A 16,367-nucleotide genomic window follows, 5' to 3' on the forward strand; every position below is an offset into this window, starting at 1 on the left:
TCCCCGCCTAAATGCTGATAGCATGACGGCGTGACCTTTTTCATCATTTCTTCTTAACGACGAAGCAACGAACACCACCAAGAACACTACCCTATGAACCAGGTCTATCTGGTTTTTATTTTAGACGTCATATGGACTTAACTCATCCGGAAAATACTGGACTTTGTATGTTAAATGATTGGGAAAGTTGGGTAACGATTCGAACCAGTTAAATGTAGTGCTCACGCAATATGGGTTAAATGTTCAACATTCATTAAATTATACAGAGGACAGATATCTAGCCTGCGTATTTGTAATAGTTTATCCATCGAATAATTTCTATTTTTATATGCAATTGATATGGCTATCAATTGCAATAGTGTACGGTATTTCTTTATAAAAAGCGTGCGTGCTGTTATAAATGAAACGCTTATTAGCCTAATTATGAGACACTTGTAAAGCTCTCGTATCAATTTTGTTTCTTTCATTTCTAATTTTGAGGGCACGTTTTCCAGTTGTTATTGTTTAAAAAAAAAACTTTGATTGGCTGTAGAAATTGGAGTGCATGGGCTGCTACGATAATACATTCATGGGTTTCGATTTCGATTTCCCGTCTGAGTGTCCAACTGTAATGTATCGCATGCGTTGATTAGAACTATTATATCTGAAACCAATGTCCTTCAAAGGAAGGCCATTTCTTCGAAAACCTTCAAGGAGACTGATATATTTTTTTATTTAAAAAGTGAGATTTATTGGGTTGTGCAACCAAGACCTGTTTCAAATTTAAGAGCAGTTTGAGCAGAGCCGGTTTGAGAAAAGGTGCTAACCGGTTGCCAAACCCAATTATGCTGATATAAGTATATTTTTTAAAAATAAAAATCAAGATATAAAATTAATAGTTTTATGAACAAATTTTTGCTGACGATCCCTTTGAAATTATTCTAAGGCTTTATTATTATTTTTTTTAAGTTTAATGAATTAATGTTAATCGAAAATGAGAAACGACGATAAATAGTTAACCGAGCAAAACATTTTGAAATTTTTGTGTCGTCTGCTAATCTGTTTTATACTCTGTGGACTACTCATCGACTGACGTGTGTCCAATTTTTGTTTGGAATGCACGCAGTGTTAAGTGTAATCGTTGAATCGTGTTCGCTTTCGGGAATCAAAGTAGAAATTAATTGAAATTTAAAAGACTCGACCCAAAAAATTTAAAACTTCAGCCTGTATTTCCAAGTATGAACTGTTATTATGTTGTACTTAAAAACCATTAGCCCATAGATTGCCGAAGCACCATATCTAAGCATTTTTATTTTTAGATTATGAAATGGTTCTGCAATTTTTCTTTTCTTAATGATGATGATGATGGTAGAGAATAGAGAAACCTACTAAAACAAGCCTTCTTGTCTTTTATTAAATTTTTTAGTCAATCTGTCTTGAACGAATCAGGTTATTTTGACTCTAAGCATCAACATTTTTTACATTTGCGTGTGATATTGTGAATATTGCTTACTTTTATGTGAAAACTAATCTAAATGTATTATATGTGATTGCAGATTTTGGGAACTCAGGTTTAGGTTGTTTCAAAATGATGAACAACTCAAAATCGAAACACTATAATGGTAACGACCCTTCAAAATCCAAACCACATGGAAAGCGAAATAAAACTAAGAAGTCATCCAAAAAGAAAAATGCTGATTCAGACAATCAAGGATCATCTTCAAGGAAACCAGATGATGCAGTACCTAGTACTGCTGGTCATTATGTAAACACTTTAGAACAACCGTTGACTCGGCGTCCATTAAGAAATACTTCAAATGAAGACACGGTTGAAACAGTTTATGCTGAATCTAATCATGTTCCCCTGGTGATCCCCAAAAGGGAAAAACCAGATACTCAAAGAAAATCTTTCCATCTTGCAAGGGATCCCCGCATGACCTCAAATCCCATTATGGAACGTGATGATGACATGGATGAAGATATTTCCAATGAAGCATTTCCTCCTGATCTGACAAATAACGAATTAGTACACACCGAAGAAATTCTTCAATCAACCATTGACATCAACGTCGAAAATGTTAAAAATGAAATAGATGAACTTGGAATTGGAGAAAATAGCGATTGGAAAACTCGGTTTTTGAGTGAGGCAAACACAACTACTGAAGAACCTACTACTGTCCCAGTAGTACGAATTAAATCTGAGCCTATCGACGAGAACGATTTTAATCCATCTTCCGAACCCATTGAAGATGACCGCTGCTCTATCGACTCTGGTTCTACTGTTGGTCTCCCATCTCCCGGACGAGCCTCTCCTCCTCCATCTCCTACTCCATCACTTAAAAATGGCGAAGAAAACCAAACAGCGGACGGTATTCCAGATGATAATGAAACACCCAGAATCTCTCCTGAGCAGCAGTTGATCTCATCGGAACGTAAAGACGACGAAGAAGAGGATTCAGCTTTGGGAAATAATATTTCACCGCCTACTACAAATTTCGCCTATTATTCTACACCAACAGACCTCGAAGAAGAATATCGAAAGTTGGAAAGGGAGAAGGCTGCAGCAGCGGCTGCAGTCGCCGCTGTCGCTGCGAGGAAGCAAGATTACTCTCGTGAAAATACTGACGTCAGTGACATGTCAAGCGATGACGAGATTCCAATGCTTACTGGATGCCACGCGAATGAATCTTTGAATAACAATGATGACTTTGGAGATGATGATGATGGTGAGCCACTCTGTGATTATACTGAAAAAGATCCCAGTTGGACCACCCCCGAACCTACTGATGATGTTAGAGCCGGCCAGAAACGCCCACTTCCTATTGATGAAATAGCAGACATTAATGGGACAGAAAATCTTCCTGCGAAAAAGAGCAAGTTCCAGGTTGTTAAGTTTCCTCAGGATTCGACTGATCCTGTGACGTCTGACCCTGTCGACGATGCTGCTTCTTCGGCTCCCCGCCCACCCTCAAGTTCAAGTAACACTGAAACACCAACACCCCAGCCTTCTTCCGAAATGGAGTCGGAGGTTTCGTCCGCTCAGGATAAAAATCAATCGTCCACTCGATCAAGACTCCCGGTATGAATTACGAAACCAGAAAATTATGCTGACATTAATTCCTCATTTATTTCTAGGTTAAATTAACGACAACCAACCGAGCTTCAATGATGGTGGAAGACTTTCTCAATTCTGTGAATATTACTGCTGCAAAAGTACCTAACAAACGGGCGCAGACTCCGACAAAACTTACTCCGAAGCGGAAGAAACACTTAAGTGGTGATAGATCTACTCCACCGCCTTCTTCTGAACCGACTAGCTTTGATTTTTCGGATAACGTCCCTGGCATTCGTGATATACGTGGAGATAACCTTCCAAGGCAGCAGAATCGTCTAGCAATAACATCAGGTAGTCGAGATCCACGATTGAGAAGGGAAAATGAGGCTTCATCTTCGTCAATGAATCAACCAACTACGCCATCCGGTGCGATTTTAATTTTAAGTCGCGCTCTCAAGAATAAAATTCTTATGCGGGTTCTTAAATTGTGGCAGTTCAAATGGATTGAGGTAAGAGTGTAACCTTAAATTCTTGATGTCTTTCGTCTGCTCATTTTTATTTTTCCTATTTAGCAACAAGCTGTCAACAAAGAACCTCCTCCGTTACTTGATGAAGATAGAACTTATCCCTTGGAAATCCCACAATTGCCTTGCGTGCCGGTGTTGACCAAGTATTGTGATATGCAATCCTATAAGGATATCTTTCATCCCCTTATGTTGCACGAAATGTGGTCGACGTTGGTCCTTCAAAAACAAAGGGATAGAAAGTGTCCCGAATGGAAATGCTCGATTAAATCATCGACAACTGAAGACAAATTTGTTCTTTTACAGTGCGCTTTGTTGTTAGAGCATGAGACAGAAGCTCCAGCAGTGAACGATTTGGTCGTTTTCACGTTCACTCGTTCTACTGGAGAGTACGTTCACCCGTTCGGCTTTGTGGAAAGTTGCAAAACAACTACAGAGTTCAGACTTGCAGATTTCGACCGTAGTCTAGTGCCGAAGAACAAAGTTAATTTTTCGGCCGAAATCGTAATTCGTATCATTAAAAACTATGCTGGGAAAAAGGATATTATTTGCACGTTAGCGAAAGTTGCTTCGCTTACCACCTGTATGGACCTATTTCACGCCCAAGCGGCCTTTGATGTTTCACCTTTGCGTGATGCCATTCTATACCCGCGGCCTTCTGCGTTCGAGCTGACTTCCAGTCATCCACTTTTCATGATGGAATATTTGGACCAGATGCAAACGGATGCTTACCACTCAATCGGGCAAACTATGTTAATCTCGTCAAATGAGGAACCCAAGATTGCTATTCTTCAAGGATATCCAGGTAATAACTTGCAGTGTTCTGTCATCAAACGTAAACCTAATTTGACATTTTGTTTTTATCAGGTACTGGGAAGACGCACGTGATTGTTTACATTATCAATCATTTAATTGGCCACAAGATGGGCGATGTTGGAAACAAGGTTCTTTATTGCGCTCCTACAAACGCAGCCGTCGATGAAATGACCCGTCGTTTACTGAAGTTTAATCAAGGCTCCTCGTCCTCTAAATTCAAGGGTAAAATAAAAAAAAATATCGTATTTTGTTTTTGTTTTTTTGTTTTCAAATTAAAACAAAAAACATTTTGATGCAACTTTTAGTTCTACGAATGGGAAGCTGGGCCAGGCTTCACCCTGATGTGAAGGAAGCGACAATGGAAGATAAATTAGCCAAAATACGATCACATGTTAAACATGAAAATCCTTTTCGCAAGGATCTTCGTCTTCTTAAAGAGAAATTGGTTAACCTCCAGAGTCAGAAAGAGTCTATCATAAAAGAACTTAATCAAGATGTATGTATACGTAAAAAAGTTAAATTTTTAAGCCCTTTACAAAACACTTTATATTAATACAGTTTATTTGGTTTTATTTAGTTCCTCTCACCTCAGCGAATTAAAGATTTAGAAGAAGGATTGAATGAGAAGAACGACGAGATTGAAACGGCCACTGCTATGTCACAAGACTTCAAAAAACGTCAAGAGGAGGAAATAGAAAAAATCCTTGAAAATGACAAACGTCGAATCATTTGTCAGGCGGATGTGATTTGTACAACTTTGGAAGCTTGCTGTAGTCCTGAAATGGAAACCATTTTCCTTGAGTATGACTCAAATATTTCGTTTGGTTTCAGAAAATAATTGAAATTCTTATTTTTAAAATTTGCCAACAGTCGAAAGCGCGATAGTAACGGCCAAATTCCTAGACCATTCCTCTGCTGCATTATTGATGACGCTTCATTATGCACAGAACCTCAAACGTTGATTCCATTGGCTTTAGGCATGAAAAAGCTCATTCTTGTCGGTGATGTTGAACTTTCACCATTTACCCTCAATTCATCGGTACGTTATATACTGTTACATACTTGCTTTTCATTCTTATAAAGAATTCCTTATGTATTAATTCCGCAGGTAGCGAGAGAATCTCGACTAGATCAATCTTTGTTTAGTCGCCTTCACTCTTATCTGAGTATTGAATGCAGCGAAAATGAGCGCACGATATTTTCATTGAGTACCCAACATCGGATGGCTCCTGAAATCTGTCAGTGGACTTCAAAATATTACTACGGTAATCGATTGCTTACGTCCCCCACATTGCAATCAAACAGTCCGTTACATGCGTACAGGTATAAAGAAATGTTAAACAGTACATTCTATTCTCCAGTTATTTAAACAATTTGTTTACTGTATAGAGTTTTAGATGTCCGAGACAGTCTTGAAACTCCGGATAGATCAAATTTTGTCAATCAACCCGAGGCAGAAGTGATTCTGAAAATCCTTGAGTGTATGCTTTGTTCTCCAAATATGGTAGACAGAACTATAGGAATTATTACTTTTTATGATCAGCAACGAATTCTTATTCGTCATCTCATTAGAGAAAGGTTGTATGCTCTTAATTTTTTAAAATTTCGAAACTTTATAACAAATCTTTCTCTTAGTTTTCCGTCTGACTACACTCGAACTGACGTGAGATTAGTGCAAGATTTGCAAGGCACCGAAATGGATGTCGTTATAATCTCTTGTGTCAAAACCAAAGTCCGGGACAGAGACAGGAATTTGGCAATGCTAACCGATCATTGGAACGTGGCATTAACTCGAGCAATCGAGTCGCTATTCATTGTGGGGAACCTTAAAACTCTTCAGACCAATGAGGTTTTGAAAGATTTTGTCATTGACGCTGATAAACGCCAAGTCATTTATCGAGTATCCAGCAAATTCCAAAGAAGTATGTTGTATGATATTCTTCTCAAACCTGTTGACTACGTGCAGTTGTAACTTGTAAGCCGAGAATGCAGAAGTGAAAATGAGAAATATAAATTTTGTAATTCGTATTCTAGGAGGTTATTGCGATGTGTTTTGAATAATGAGTGTATATATTTTCAACATTAATTAATTGCTTATTTGTGATTTTCCAAAAGATACCACAGAGTTTTGTACCAAAAGGTATTAGTGCCTATGCAATCTTCAGAAGGATTATTATAGTAACCATTCTCGAAGAAATTCTTGTTAAACCCAATAACAATTGTTTCGTAATGATATGGATCTTAAGTTACTCGTCTCACCAACTTTCAAAATCTTCTTCCGATCCAGTATTTTCGCCCATTAGAGGAACTGTTTCAAGTGACAACTACAAAAATCCAAAATATGAAAATTGGTTTGTACAGAAAATTATTTTCATGATTACCTCACTCATGACGACCCAGTTTTGATGATTAGAATGAATGTTAACACGTAAGCGTTGAACAGTTCCTAAAGTATGCCAGTCAATATTTCCCTCTGCCAAACCTGACTCATCAAATTTTCCTACCATAAAGCGAAGTATAAATTAAGGAATCTATTCAAACGTAAATCGCTTCATACCAACGACTAGATAGTCATCTGATGTGACGACTAGATTTTTTATCTCGATGTCCGACGACATCAGAAGAATTTCAACCGTAGCATCGCTCAACTTGTTTGTAGGGTATTCGTAATGACCGGTTCCTATTTTAAACCTAAACAAGAATAGAACGTTAAACCTGTTAAACCTTGAAATAAGAAAATCGATAAAGAAACTTGCTCCCTATAAATCTGACCTTTTTAATAGAACTGGCTGGTGAAAAGTAAAAACGACGGTGTCTCCATTTTTGGGTGGCCTTGCCCAAGCAATGCTGCCTTCTTGATACAAGTAGCTTATTTTTAAACGAAATTCATCCATAGAAGTTTCAACGATGGCAGGGGGATTTTTATCTTTCGATTCCTGGAAATTTCAATCAATTTTTCAGATTTAAATTTGGTTTAGCGTGTTTTGCGTTGAGAAGGGTTAACATTTTACTAGGCAGGCTGTGCTGAGTTGAGCTGAAGGGCTCAAAGTGCTGTAGAAATTGCTTAATTTGTCACTGATTCCATCCGCTTCTCGTTTAACAGAGATGTCCCAACTTGTCTGGCTGTCAATCATCGAATACTTCCCAATCGACTGTCGCAAAACGCAATTTTCTTCTTCAATCTGAATTTTCTTTAGCTCTTCCTGTTTAAGCTGTTGGTACTTTGAATAAAACATCAATTGAAAATGGTTACCCTGGTTAAAAAATATAAAAAAACAAACGTCTATTACCAGTAATTCTAGATAACCCTTCATGTCGCCTACTTCCGCCAGCAAATTCTCTTGTTGGGACTTTGCCCTGGATTCTTCATTGGTTGCTTGAAGATTAGCGACGTTCTCTGCTAACTGCTGCAACTGATTAGCCAATTGATTTAAATGCATAAGGGTACACGGCTCGTCACGTCTTCTGCTTATCTGGAGACAAATTGGAGAAATAATACAAATTAAAATATGTTCAATGAATCACGTCAGTCCGCTTACAGTTGAAAGAGAAAACCTCAAGTTGTCTATTAGTTCAGAAATACGGGACACGATACTTTCCCTAGATCCATAATAGTCTGTCACCACTTGAAGAGGATTTGTTATGAGTCGTTTGGTTAGATTGGTCATGGCGCTGCGATACAAATTAATCTTATAAGCAGTAGAAAAAGGAATTAATTATATATTGACATATACTTCAGCATTCCATAAGAAATTCGGTATGGCGAGGATAACAGTGTTGTTGTTAAATTTGGGTTCTCTCTTATTACTGGGATGGAACTGAGCGCATGTTCAATTGTGGCGAAGAGTTTCGCCATTCGTGGTGACACTAAGGCAAGAGCTGAAGAACCTTTTAAAGATATAAAGTTCGACGTAATAAGTCGCTGTTGAGTGTATACAACCAACAACAACCCATATAGAGGCTTTCTCTATCACGTGAAAGAATCAAACATTCACTTACTTGGGAAGCTGCATGCTACCATGAGGTCAGCAGACTGAGGTAAACCAGCTGTACTGTGTTTTCTAGTATCCATTTTGTTAGAATTTAAAAAAGCAGGACGAGGACGAAAGAATAATACTTCTGCCGTCTAGGTTCGAAGCATAAAGGAACTTTGGCTCGTAACTTTTGTATACTGATATCTAAACAAACACTTGGAAGAGATGCCAGTTGGGTTGTCAAGGTCGTTAGTTCACGAGATTCGAGTACTTGGTAACTGCCTCAGTAGAAATGACTCAGAAGAAATGTCGCGTAAGGACAACTTCACTCAGTTTTACATTTCACAATGTCCAAAAACCGCCATAACGATTGACCACATGTTTGTTGCTACATCCCTTAGGCTTAACAGGACTAAAGGTGTGATTGGTGTATTTTTTTATTTTGGAGGAAGGACGAGCACGGTTGAGGACAAAAATCGCAGAAATTGGTCGATTTTTTTCTTATTTAAAGATAATCATTTAAATACAGTAACTTTGTCGGAATGTAGATGGCGCTTCTGATACCACAACAAATGTCACTAACGTGTGGAACGTTTTCAGTAAATTTGGATTTCTCATATCTGTGTTTTTAAACGTTCGAAGTATTAATCATGGATTCTGAAATTAAAAAAGGTCCCAAAAAGATTGAAATATCATCGAGTTCAGTAAGTTTTATTGGGCATTCTACTTTTGTTTTGAAAGGATTCTAGTATACATATTGGTTTACTTTGTAGTTGGTTGCATTGAAAGCTGAATTATTGAACAAGCAAAGTCAAGTTCAAAAGGTAAAAACCGACGGTTTTAAGACTATCAGAAATCGCCCAACCAAAAAGGTGGTTTTAAAACAAAACAGTGGCGTGGAACTAAGAGCCAAGCGTGATGAAGAACAGATAGCAGAAGATCAGCCAACTTTAGACAAGGTAAACTTAACTAGTTAATAATCTTCATTTTAAAAAACTGTGAGTAAATCATGTTATTTCCAGTCACGACTTATACTGGAGGAGAAAGCAAAACTGTATGAAAGACTTTCGAGAGACAAAGCACTTTTACAAGAGGACACAATTTCTGAAGATCAGTCTGTTTTTCTTGTAGATTTTCAACAAAAAGTTGTTGAAAACACCATCAAAGAGAAACGAGCACAGAGTTCAAAACATAGCAAGACGCCAAGAAGAGAAAGTTCTTCATCCGATGATGAGGCTGCTGGAGAGGAAGAATATGCCACCACCAACCCTGAGGAGGAATGGTACTTTTAAAAAGCATTTAAAAAACAATTCTTCATTAATAGTTGGATTTTCTTCCAGGGTTGACTATGTAGACTCATTTGGGAGAACTAGAAGATGCTTAAAAAAAGATCTTACAGTTTTTCAAAAGCAAGATGCAGAACTAAACAAACAACCAGTTGCTTCAACAACATCTGTGTCATATGGGAATTTTGTTGCAGCTAGTGTACAAGTCAGTAATGAAGAGCCAAGCATACTGTCCTTAGATGAAGAAGCCCGAAAACGTCAGAGGCAACTGTGGGAAGAAGAGGAAGAGAAAAATAGGGATAAATCCAAGGTCCACTATCAAGACATCCTTTATCAAGGTAGGATCATTCCGATTTATTTTTTCATGGAAAACAAACAAATCCAAAAACTGATATTTAAAAATTAGGTCTGTATTCCGTATTCCGCATTTGTTGTGGTAACAACATTAAGTTATTATAGCGTTATGATTGTGAGAAGCATTTGATTCAATTTAACTGTTTAACCATCATTTGTACAATTTGTCGGTAAAATTAAGTTTGTTTTGCGATCGAAAGATAAGCATAAGTAGGCATGATAATATTAGCCAGTGGTCCGATTTTCTTATGGATGAATTTGATTTCCTCGTTGAATCCATCGGCCTAAGTCGCGATGTCGTGTGGTGTAGTTTATCAACTGCCGGGGTAGTAGTGCTGCTCGGTGCAGCACTCGTTGTAGTTTCGATTGTTTCCACAGTCATCGCGCCGGTTGTTGTTGTGGAAACGGTAAAATTTTGCATGTTGCATCGGTCAGTTTTGCAGTAGCAGTACTTCACCCGATTGGCTGTTTTACAGTCGTCAACTGAAATTCTGGAACAGGTCTTGGCAATCCATTCTTCTAAAAATCGTGATTTTAACCAAAAAGGTCACCAATCAAATTTTTCAAATTGTCTAATTGATAGGTATCTTTTGATTTCCCCAAATGTAGCAGACTCCCCGACTCCCGCCATGGCATGACATATTAATAATTGGCACTGTCTACTCGGAATGTTTCCTTATGTACAGTTTTTTTTTTTTTTTTTTTAAATCTTGATCGAGAAAATAGTCAAAACAGGTCGTATTTCAGACTTAGACAAATTAGGAATTGAATTCATTACGTAGATGTAAACTTACTGGTTTTTTGGATATGGCAGCTAGAACTTTCAGGAGGGCAAGTTTTTACAATGGCGCTCTCGTCCGTTGCGTTGGACTGGCTACAACCAATCAAAGTGGACTCGTCTTCGGGAAAAAGTCGACGTATCTCTTTAGCGATAGAGGCATCCTCGTCGGATGGCAGGCACACGGCACATTCCAACGCAAAAGCTGTCACACACACAAAAAACGATAGTTTTTAATCAAACCTTCCAAGTCAGTTGTGTGACCTTCTGTGGAGAAAGAAATGCCATCCCTTGTTTCTTTAAACCCGTTTTTATGACGCGGGGGGAACGAAGAGGAGTAGGAATAAGGAGTGGGTGGGTGGTGGGTCAGCGACGTGACTCTTGATGTCAACCGAGTAGGGAGTTGAAAACACGTTTAATACCAAGGACCGGACGTTCGTTCAAGGATAAACTAAGCGAATCGAATTCACTTGCCTTGTCTTGTGATGCACAAAGTGATGGTGGCGACGAAGAAGAACAGGCAGACTCTGAAGAATCCCATAACCATTTATATATTTTCTTTGGGGCTGGCACAGTGGCTCGGTTGACGATCCGTCCTCTGTCGCATCTATACCTGTTCTGTGCAGCTGAGCAGCAGCTGAGACAACTAAGGTTCCCTCCATTGGTAGCCGCCTCTCCGTCGTTCGTGATTATCCAGTACGCTTTGCATATAGTCGGGCGATTGTTGACAACAACCGGTTGCAGCGTGTTATTCTTTTCTTTCTTGTGTTTGACGGAAAACATCTGGAAGACACCATCATGAATAGATGGCTCCTGAATAAGCGCACGAGTGCGTCACGATTTGAGGAGGCAGAATGCGCATCTCCATCCATTTTCACCTTTAGAGGGATTTTTTTCCTCTCTCACCTTTGTTGCCCGATCGATTCGAATGCTCTCACGTCCCCCTCACTCTTTGTAGTTCAGGATTCTTCCGTGGTTTGCATAATGGATAGGGTTTCCAGTGCAGTTTTATCTCTAACGTAATACCTTCCGTCGACTGACACCCACCACTGTCATTCGAGCTTAATTGGCGGTGACAAAAGAATGAGAGGATAATTGTGGCAGCAACGTCTGTTGAGTGGGGGAATTTTGTGTTTTTCTCTCCTTTTGTTAGCCAGCACACAAAAGCGTTGGGTGGAAGATATCGGGTGTACATAGCTCCCGCCCATATCCTTCTAATTAAGAATGGGGAAAATGGCTGTTGGAATGTTCTTTTCATTCTCTCTACTGTATATTCCGTTCCATCGTTTTCCGGCATGAAAATTGAAAGTAATGCTTGTCCGTAGCGGAAACGCCGTTTCATTGTTTACCACCAGGCTCGATTGTTTTGTAAATTTGAATAGCCACTTTCAATTCGTTACGTACTGACTACGCTAACGGCTCTTGGATTTGTTAGTGGCATGCAGAATTTGGCGGTGTGTAATTAATGGCATTTCTGTTGTTGTTTCTCTCTGTGTGTGCGTGCAGAGGCTCGACAACATGGCGTGGGTTTTTACTCGTTTTCCAAGGATGAAGAGGAACGTGCAAAGCAGATGGAGGAGCTGGAAAGAATTCGAAAATTGACGGAGGCGGCCCGAGCACAGACAACTCAAACATCAGCAGATAAACAATCAGCGTTGGAGGCGCGATTAAAGAAAGTTCGGGATCGCAAGCGGCAAAAATTGGGCTTACCTCCTTTGAGTATAAGAAGTGTGAGATTGATGGGCGTCTAAAATTACTGTAATTTGTTTATTTGTCTGCTTGTATTTGCAGAAGAACATCCTAAACGTCTGCCCACACCTCCGGAGCCTGAAGCCCCGCCTACTACTGACAGCGCAAAGGAAGCGGAAGATAACTTAAGAAAGTCGGCAGCTCGAGGATTGCCTCAATCTGCCAAAATCAGACCTTGGGATTTTGGCAAAGAAGGTGTCCCCAAGAAACCTGGTACTAATGTGTTTATCTGAGACTCTTTTTTAACGAGTAGATTATGTTACGGTTCTCTTGTTTCATCGAATTCTCTAGTTATGACTCAGAGCAGCTGGGTCGAGAAGAAACGGGAGGAACGAAAGGAAGAATTTGCACCTCCTTCCGCTTTCACGGAGAGTACCGATACGTCAAGGCCGAGGAAGTTCGCTAAGCATCAAGATCCAATTATAAAAACGGAGCCAGTGATCAGCGAGGATTCTATTATTTCTGGATTGGCTTTCATGAAGCAGATGCAATTTCCCAGCAGGTCTGGCGTACAGCCATCGCCTCCCGATAGATATGATGGGAAAGACGTCGTCGCCGAAGAAGAAGAAAACGACGATGATTTAATGCCTCCTGGGGAGACGGACGAACCCCACGTAGCAGAGCCTTCATCTAGATGGCGATCAGTGCCAAGTCGAGGAGCTGAAATTGCACCACCCTCCTCCATGGACTATTACAACAACTCGTCAGCACGAAGAGGCGTGTCTAGCCACCGGACGGATGTATCACAGTCATTCAGTGTAGGTATCAACCAACGGAAAAACGCTGGTGATGACAACTCGTCACCAGCGAAAGGAACGACTCGTCCCAAGTGGGATTTTTCTCAATAAGACATTGGACACCATATGCTTGCTCACAATATACTACACCACGAATTGTCCCTGAAGGGTTATTGTCTGGTTACTATTACTACCGGACACACATTAATAGAGGAGCGCCCTTTTCTTTTATTGACAAGAGAATGGTTGAATTTGAAAATGAGGACAACGGATGGCCTGTTGGATAACGGAGTTTTCGAAAAAGGCGATTCGAAAACCCGTGCATCCTGCAAATGACTCGCCCTAATTCTTGTTTGATCAGGCGGTGTATCGTTCGACAAATGACCTAGAAAATCAACTTTCGACATGTCATAGATCCATGTATTAGAGGCAGTGTCAAGAAGTCGCGACTGTTATTTTTGTTTTTCAGAGGACGACCGAGTAATCAAAAGGGAGTTTAGCAAGTCCGGCATTCGGTAAAATAAAAACTGGAACAAATTATGTAATTATATTTACTTAGGTACAAGCAAAAAATTTTTACCGCGCATTCATCATACATCTACACACTGTAGGCTAGATTCAACATTCTAATGCAATTGAGTAAAAAAGGGATTAAAATAGGGGGGACCGGAAAAGAGATGGTGGAGGCCGAACTCGAGGGATATGGGGGAATGGTTGAAAATTTAGGAGCAAAACTTACACATAACAGGGGATGGGAGAAACAATCGATTATGAAAAGAGTAAAACATAAACGGACGCGGGAATCAAACGGATGCAAATTATGCAATACAACCCAAAGTTTGAAACAGAAGAGGAGGAGGATTTGTCGTCGTCGTCAAGTTTTTTTTTTCATTCAGCACAACAATTTTGGAAGAGCTCGTGTTGTGGGCTTCGTGAGAACAGACCCCACAATATTTTTGTTTTGTTTCAAATTAACTGTGGGCTGCCCTCGCGTCCGGTACGGTATTGATTATTTGATGCCATAGCGCACTTTGGCAACACACTATTGCAGTGAGATGCCATCTTCAATCATATAGTCTTAGTTATTTGTTTCCTAAATCTTTCTTCTACGCCCCACGACCTTGTTGAATTTTGTTATACACAGCACTTGAACGAATGATTCATTACGATTTGTGATTAGATGTTAACCACGTTAGTCCTTCATACAAGCCGTCGCCTGTTGTGGCACATGCTGGCTGGACGTACCAGTTCCGATCACGAATACGAGTCAGCCCCAGTTTTTCTTGAATTTCATGTGGTTTCATGGCTGTCAACATGAAAATGTCGTGAATAAATCGTGGTTCCACAGTCTCAAATATAATAATTGTAAAATACTCACCATCCTGGAGGTCTTGTTTATTTGCAAATATAAGGATGATGGCATCACGCATCTCACGATCGTTAATGATCCTATGAAGTTCTTGTCTAGCTTCGTCAATTCGATCTCGATCTGCGCAGTCCACAACGAATATCAAACCTTGGGTACCAGTATAATAGTGTCGCCACAGTGGGCGGATCTTATCTTGGCCACCAACATCCTGCAGTAATGATTCATATTTTAGTGTTGGGTTTAGAAATTTGATGGGTGAGGTCAAAAGGAACTAGCTTACCCAAACATTGAATTTGACATTTTTATATGTTACAGTTTCAACATTGAATCCAACGGTGGGAATTGTTGTGACTGACTGTCCTAATTTCAGCTTGTACAGAATTGCTATTTTGAAAAACAAAAATAATAAGTATAACTTGGAAACAACCGATGCTATCAGACATGACATAAAATTCTTTATCTCACTTGTTTTTCCAGCTGCATCCAGCCCCAGCATGAGTATCCTCATTTCCTTGTTTCCGAATATTTTGGACAGTATTTTCCCCATTCTCCTAATCAGCTCACTAACAAGCTGTTTTACAAGAAAAGAACTTTATTTCAAGCAACAAAATGACCCTGTCAGCAACAGCCATATAGTTTATCCACATCTGTAGAACTGAAGTGTCAAACTACAAAACTAGTTTGGTAACTTTTCAGTGACATTTGTGGCAAAAGTTGTTATCAGAAAAAAATAAACAGACTTTGCTCAGTCATTTACAGCATACTAACTAACATACTATTATCAGATCACGTTTTCCACTTACTTTAATGTAGACTCAACAATGACGTTTACTGGAATTTTAGCTGTAATATGGAAGTATTTTCGAAGGCATTCCTATGAACCGGAGTCGTTATTTGCACAAACACTATTTTGTTTTTGATGTGAGCACTAAGAAATCGATGGAAGGCGTTGGAAACAGGCGAAAATAAATAGTTTCTTTGCTTCTTCAGATAAAAAGGCACCTGTCACTTCAGTTAGCCGCCCAAACACCCGACCCGGTCTTCCCGATATCTTTGCAAGTCTTCAGAAGATCCAAAAAACTCGGGCCTTCCAATGTAATGAACAGACAGAATAGTACTCCTTGCATCTCACCAGATGGCTTTTTTCCTCCTTCCAATTTTGGTGACGGCGGCGTCTGAAAACAACTAGCTATTTCAGACTTTAACACATTCCACTCAACTAATCAATTATTTCTATTATTACACTTATTCAAGCGGAATAACTATAGGAATGACATACACACACCAGTGTAATTGAGCAGATGGAATTCCAACACTGACAGCCAGTGTCCCTTTTTCTGCCCACCTTCTGATCCGCCCACCCAAGCTTCGATTTGATTCGATTTCAAAACCATTCCCTAACCGTCAACGTGTTCCCTCCCACATCTTTAAAATGTATTTATAAAACAAAGAGTGATACATTATTTTATTATAATTTTTAATGTAGGATTCATTGGTTCGAAAGGGGAAAATTTATTTAGCAGTTTCTAACATTTCTAAAAATTTGATCGGCAATATGGCAAGTGTTTAGTAGCGACGTCTATAATTTCAATTTAAGTAGCGGTCTCTGGCGTCAAGATTACGAAAACCGAGGAAAAGTTGAAATTCTTATTATTCTTTTTAGGTTGCCGGAAGTCGACAAAATGCCTCAAGCCGGATCCCTATCTCCTCCCTTAACCCCCCGCAGCAACAGCTAACAGGTTGTTT

At 39.4% G+C, this 16,367-nt stretch overlaps 5 protein-coding genes across 6 annotated transcripts; 2 read left to right on the top strand and 3 right to left on the bottom strand.

Annotated features, from left to right (window-relative positions):
- The first annotated feature begins 1,035 nt into the window (after positions 1 to 1,035).
- On the top strand, positions 1,036 to 6,402 carry LOC124344333 (probable helicase senataxin). The gene is made up of 11 exons (XM_046797849.1): positions 1,036 to 1,215; positions 1,536 to 3,058; positions 3,115 to 3,543; positions 3,607 to 4,363; positions 4,426 to 4,596; positions 4,680 to 4,870; positions 4,952 to 5,175; positions 5,245 to 5,413; positions 5,483 to 5,697; positions 5,764 to 5,952; positions 6,010 to 6,402. Exons 2-11 carry the CDS (start codon positions 1,568 to 1,570, stop codon positions 6,344 to 6,346), a joined length of 4,173 nt encoding a protein of 1,390 aa, XP_046653805.1. The 5' UTR covers positions 1,036 to 1,215; positions 1,536 to 1,567; the 3' UTR covers positions 6,347 to 6,402.
- On the bottom strand, positions 6,376 to 8,498 carry LOC124347973. Its single transcript, XM_046798492.1, has 9 exons — positions 8,374 to 8,498; positions 8,109 to 8,262; positions 7,914 to 8,046; positions 7,665 to 7,847; positions 7,386 to 7,595; positions 7,147 to 7,310; positions 6,932 to 7,065; positions 6,756 to 6,874; positions 6,376 to 6,698 (listed from the first exon to the last, which is right to left on the bottom strand). The coding sequence occupies exons 1-9, from the start codon at positions 8,444 to 8,446 to the stop codon at positions 6,630 to 6,632; spliced, it is 1,239 nt and encodes a 412-aa protein (XP_046654448.1). The 5' UTR covers positions 8,447 to 8,498; the 3' UTR covers positions 6,376 to 6,629.
- A 73-nt stretch (positions 8,499 to 8,571) lies between these two features.
- On the top strand, positions 8,572 to 13,413 carry LOC124346316 (coiled-coil domain-containing protein 174-like). 2 transcript variants are annotated; one of them, XM_046798368.1, is made up of 9 exons: positions 8,572 to 8,661; positions 8,750 to 8,836; positions 8,897 to 9,052; positions 9,122 to 9,307; positions 9,371 to 9,630; positions 9,689 to 9,972; positions 12,273 to 12,494; positions 12,558 to 12,728; positions 12,807 to 13,413. In XM_046798368.1, the coding sequence occupies exons 3-9, from the start codon at positions 8,999 to 9,001 to the stop codon at positions 13,361 to 13,363; spliced, it is 1,734 nt and encodes a 577-aa protein (XP_046654324.1). In that variant the 5' UTR covers positions 8,572 to 8,661; positions 8,750 to 8,836; positions 8,897 to 8,998; the 3' UTR covers positions 13,364 to 13,413. The 2 variants fall into 2 exon arrangements, with proteins under 2 accessions (XP_046654324.1, XP_046654325.1); XM_046798369.1 differs by having other exon boundaries at positions 8,750 to 9,052; positions 12,273 to 12,485.
- Positions 10,024 to 11,374, bottom strand: LOC124349220. Its single transcript, XM_046799660.1, has 3 exons — positions 11,241 to 11,374; positions 10,783 to 10,971; positions 10,024 to 10,507 (listed from the first exon to the last, which is right to left on the bottom strand). The coding sequence occupies exons 1-3, from the start codon at positions 11,311 to 11,313 to the stop codon at positions 10,140 to 10,142; spliced, it is 630 nt and encodes a 209-aa protein (XP_046655616.1). The 5' UTR covers positions 11,314 to 11,374; the 3' UTR covers positions 10,024 to 10,139.
- Positions 13,414 to 13,773: 360 nt separating the features above from the next.
- Positions 13,774 to 15,963, bottom strand: LOC124349489 (ADP-ribosylation factor 6). The gene is made up of 5 exons (XM_046800152.1): positions 15,425 to 15,963; positions 15,087 to 15,192; positions 14,902 to 15,005; positions 14,631 to 14,829; positions 13,774 to 14,558 (listed from the first exon to the last, which is right to left on the bottom strand). The coding sequence occupies exons 2-5, from the start codon at positions 15,166 to 15,168 to the stop codon at positions 14,416 to 14,418; spliced, it is 528 nt and encodes a 175-aa protein (XP_046656108.1). The 5' UTR covers positions 15,169 to 15,192; positions 15,425 to 15,963; the 3' UTR covers positions 13,774 to 14,415.
- Between the last annotated feature and the right edge of the window lie 404 nt (positions 15,964 to 16,367).

The sequence above is a fragment of the Daphnia pulicaria genome, chromosome 1 (assembly GCF_021234035.1).
Source record: "Daphnia pulicaria isolate SC F1-1A chromosome 1, SC_F0-13Bv2, whole genome shotgun sequence".
In the NCBI taxonomy this organism is placed as follows: Eukaryota; Metazoa; Arthropoda; class Branchiopoda; order Diplostraca; family Daphniidae; genus Daphnia; species Daphnia pulicaria.

What these genes read in the sequence shown, in the direction of transcription:
- LOC124344333 (XM_046797849.1), top strand. Translation starts at nt 1,568, where the DNA reads ATGATGAACAACTCAAAATCGAAACACTATAATGGTAACGACCCTTCA. An exon ending in CCACTCGATCAAGACTCCCG is followed by an intron (nt 3,059 to 3,114) that starts GTATGAATTACG and finishes ATTTATTTCTAG; the next exon opens with GTTAAATTAACGACAACCAA. An exon ending in ATGGAAACCATTTTCCTTGA is followed by an intron (nt 5,176 to 5,244) that starts GTATGACTCAAA and finishes ATTTGCCAACAG; the next exon opens with TCGAAAGCGCGATAGTAACG.
- LOC124347973 (XM_046798492.1), bottom strand. Translation starts at nt 8,446, where the DNA reads ATGGATACTAGAAAACACAGTACAGCTGGTTTACCTCAGTCTGCTGAC. An exon ending in GGTAGCATGCAGCTTCCCAA is followed by an intron (nt 8,263 to 8,373) that starts GTAAGTGAATGT and finishes TATCTTTAAAAG; the next exon opens with GTTCTTCAGCTCTTGCCTTA. An exon ending in ACTGGGTCGTCATGAGTGAG is followed by an intron (nt 6,699 to 6,755) that starts GTAATCATGAAA and finishes GGATTTTTGTAG; the next exon opens with TTGTCACTTGAAACAGTTCC.
- LOC124346316 (XM_046798368.1), top strand. Translation starts at nt 8,999, where the DNA reads ATGGATTCTGAAATTAAAAAAGGTCCCAAAAAGATTGAAATATCATCG. An exon ending in TTGAAATATCATCGAGTTCA is followed by an intron (nt 9,053 to 9,121) that starts GTAAGTTTTATT and finishes TTTACTTTGTAG; the next exon opens with TTGGTTGCATTGAAAGCTGA. An exon ending in ACCTCCTTTGAGTATAAGAA is followed by an intron (nt 12,495 to 12,557) that starts GTGTGAGATTGA and finishes TTGTATTTGCAG; the next exon opens with AAGAACATCCTAAACGTCTG.
- LOC124349220 (XM_046799660.1), bottom strand. Translation starts at nt 11,313, where the DNA reads ATGGTTATGGGATTCTTCAGAGTCTGCCTGTTCTTCTTCGTCGCCACC. An exon ending in TTTGTGCATCACAAGACAAG is followed by an intron (nt 10,972 to 11,240) that starts GCAAGTGAATTC and finishes TGTGTGTGACAG; the next exon opens with CTTTTGCGTTGGAATGTGCC. An exon ending in CTGCCATATCCAAAAAACCA is followed by an intron (nt 10,508 to 10,782) that starts GTAAGTTTACAT and finishes CACGATTTTTAG; the next exon opens with AAGAATGGATTGCCAAGACC.
- LOC124349489 (XM_046800152.1), bottom strand. Translation starts at nt 15,168, where the DNA reads ATGGGGAAAATACTGTCCAAAATATTCGGAAACAAGGAAATGAGGATA. An exon ending in ATGTCAAATTCAATGTTTGG is followed by an intron (nt 14,830 to 14,901) that starts GTAAGCTAGTTC and finishes TCATTACTGCAG; the next exon opens with GATGTTGGTGGCCAAGATAA. An exon ending in TAAACAAGACCTCCAGGATG is followed by an intron (nt 14,559 to 14,630) that starts GTGAGTATTTTA and finishes TCATGTTGACAG; the next exon opens with CCATGAAACCACATGAAATT.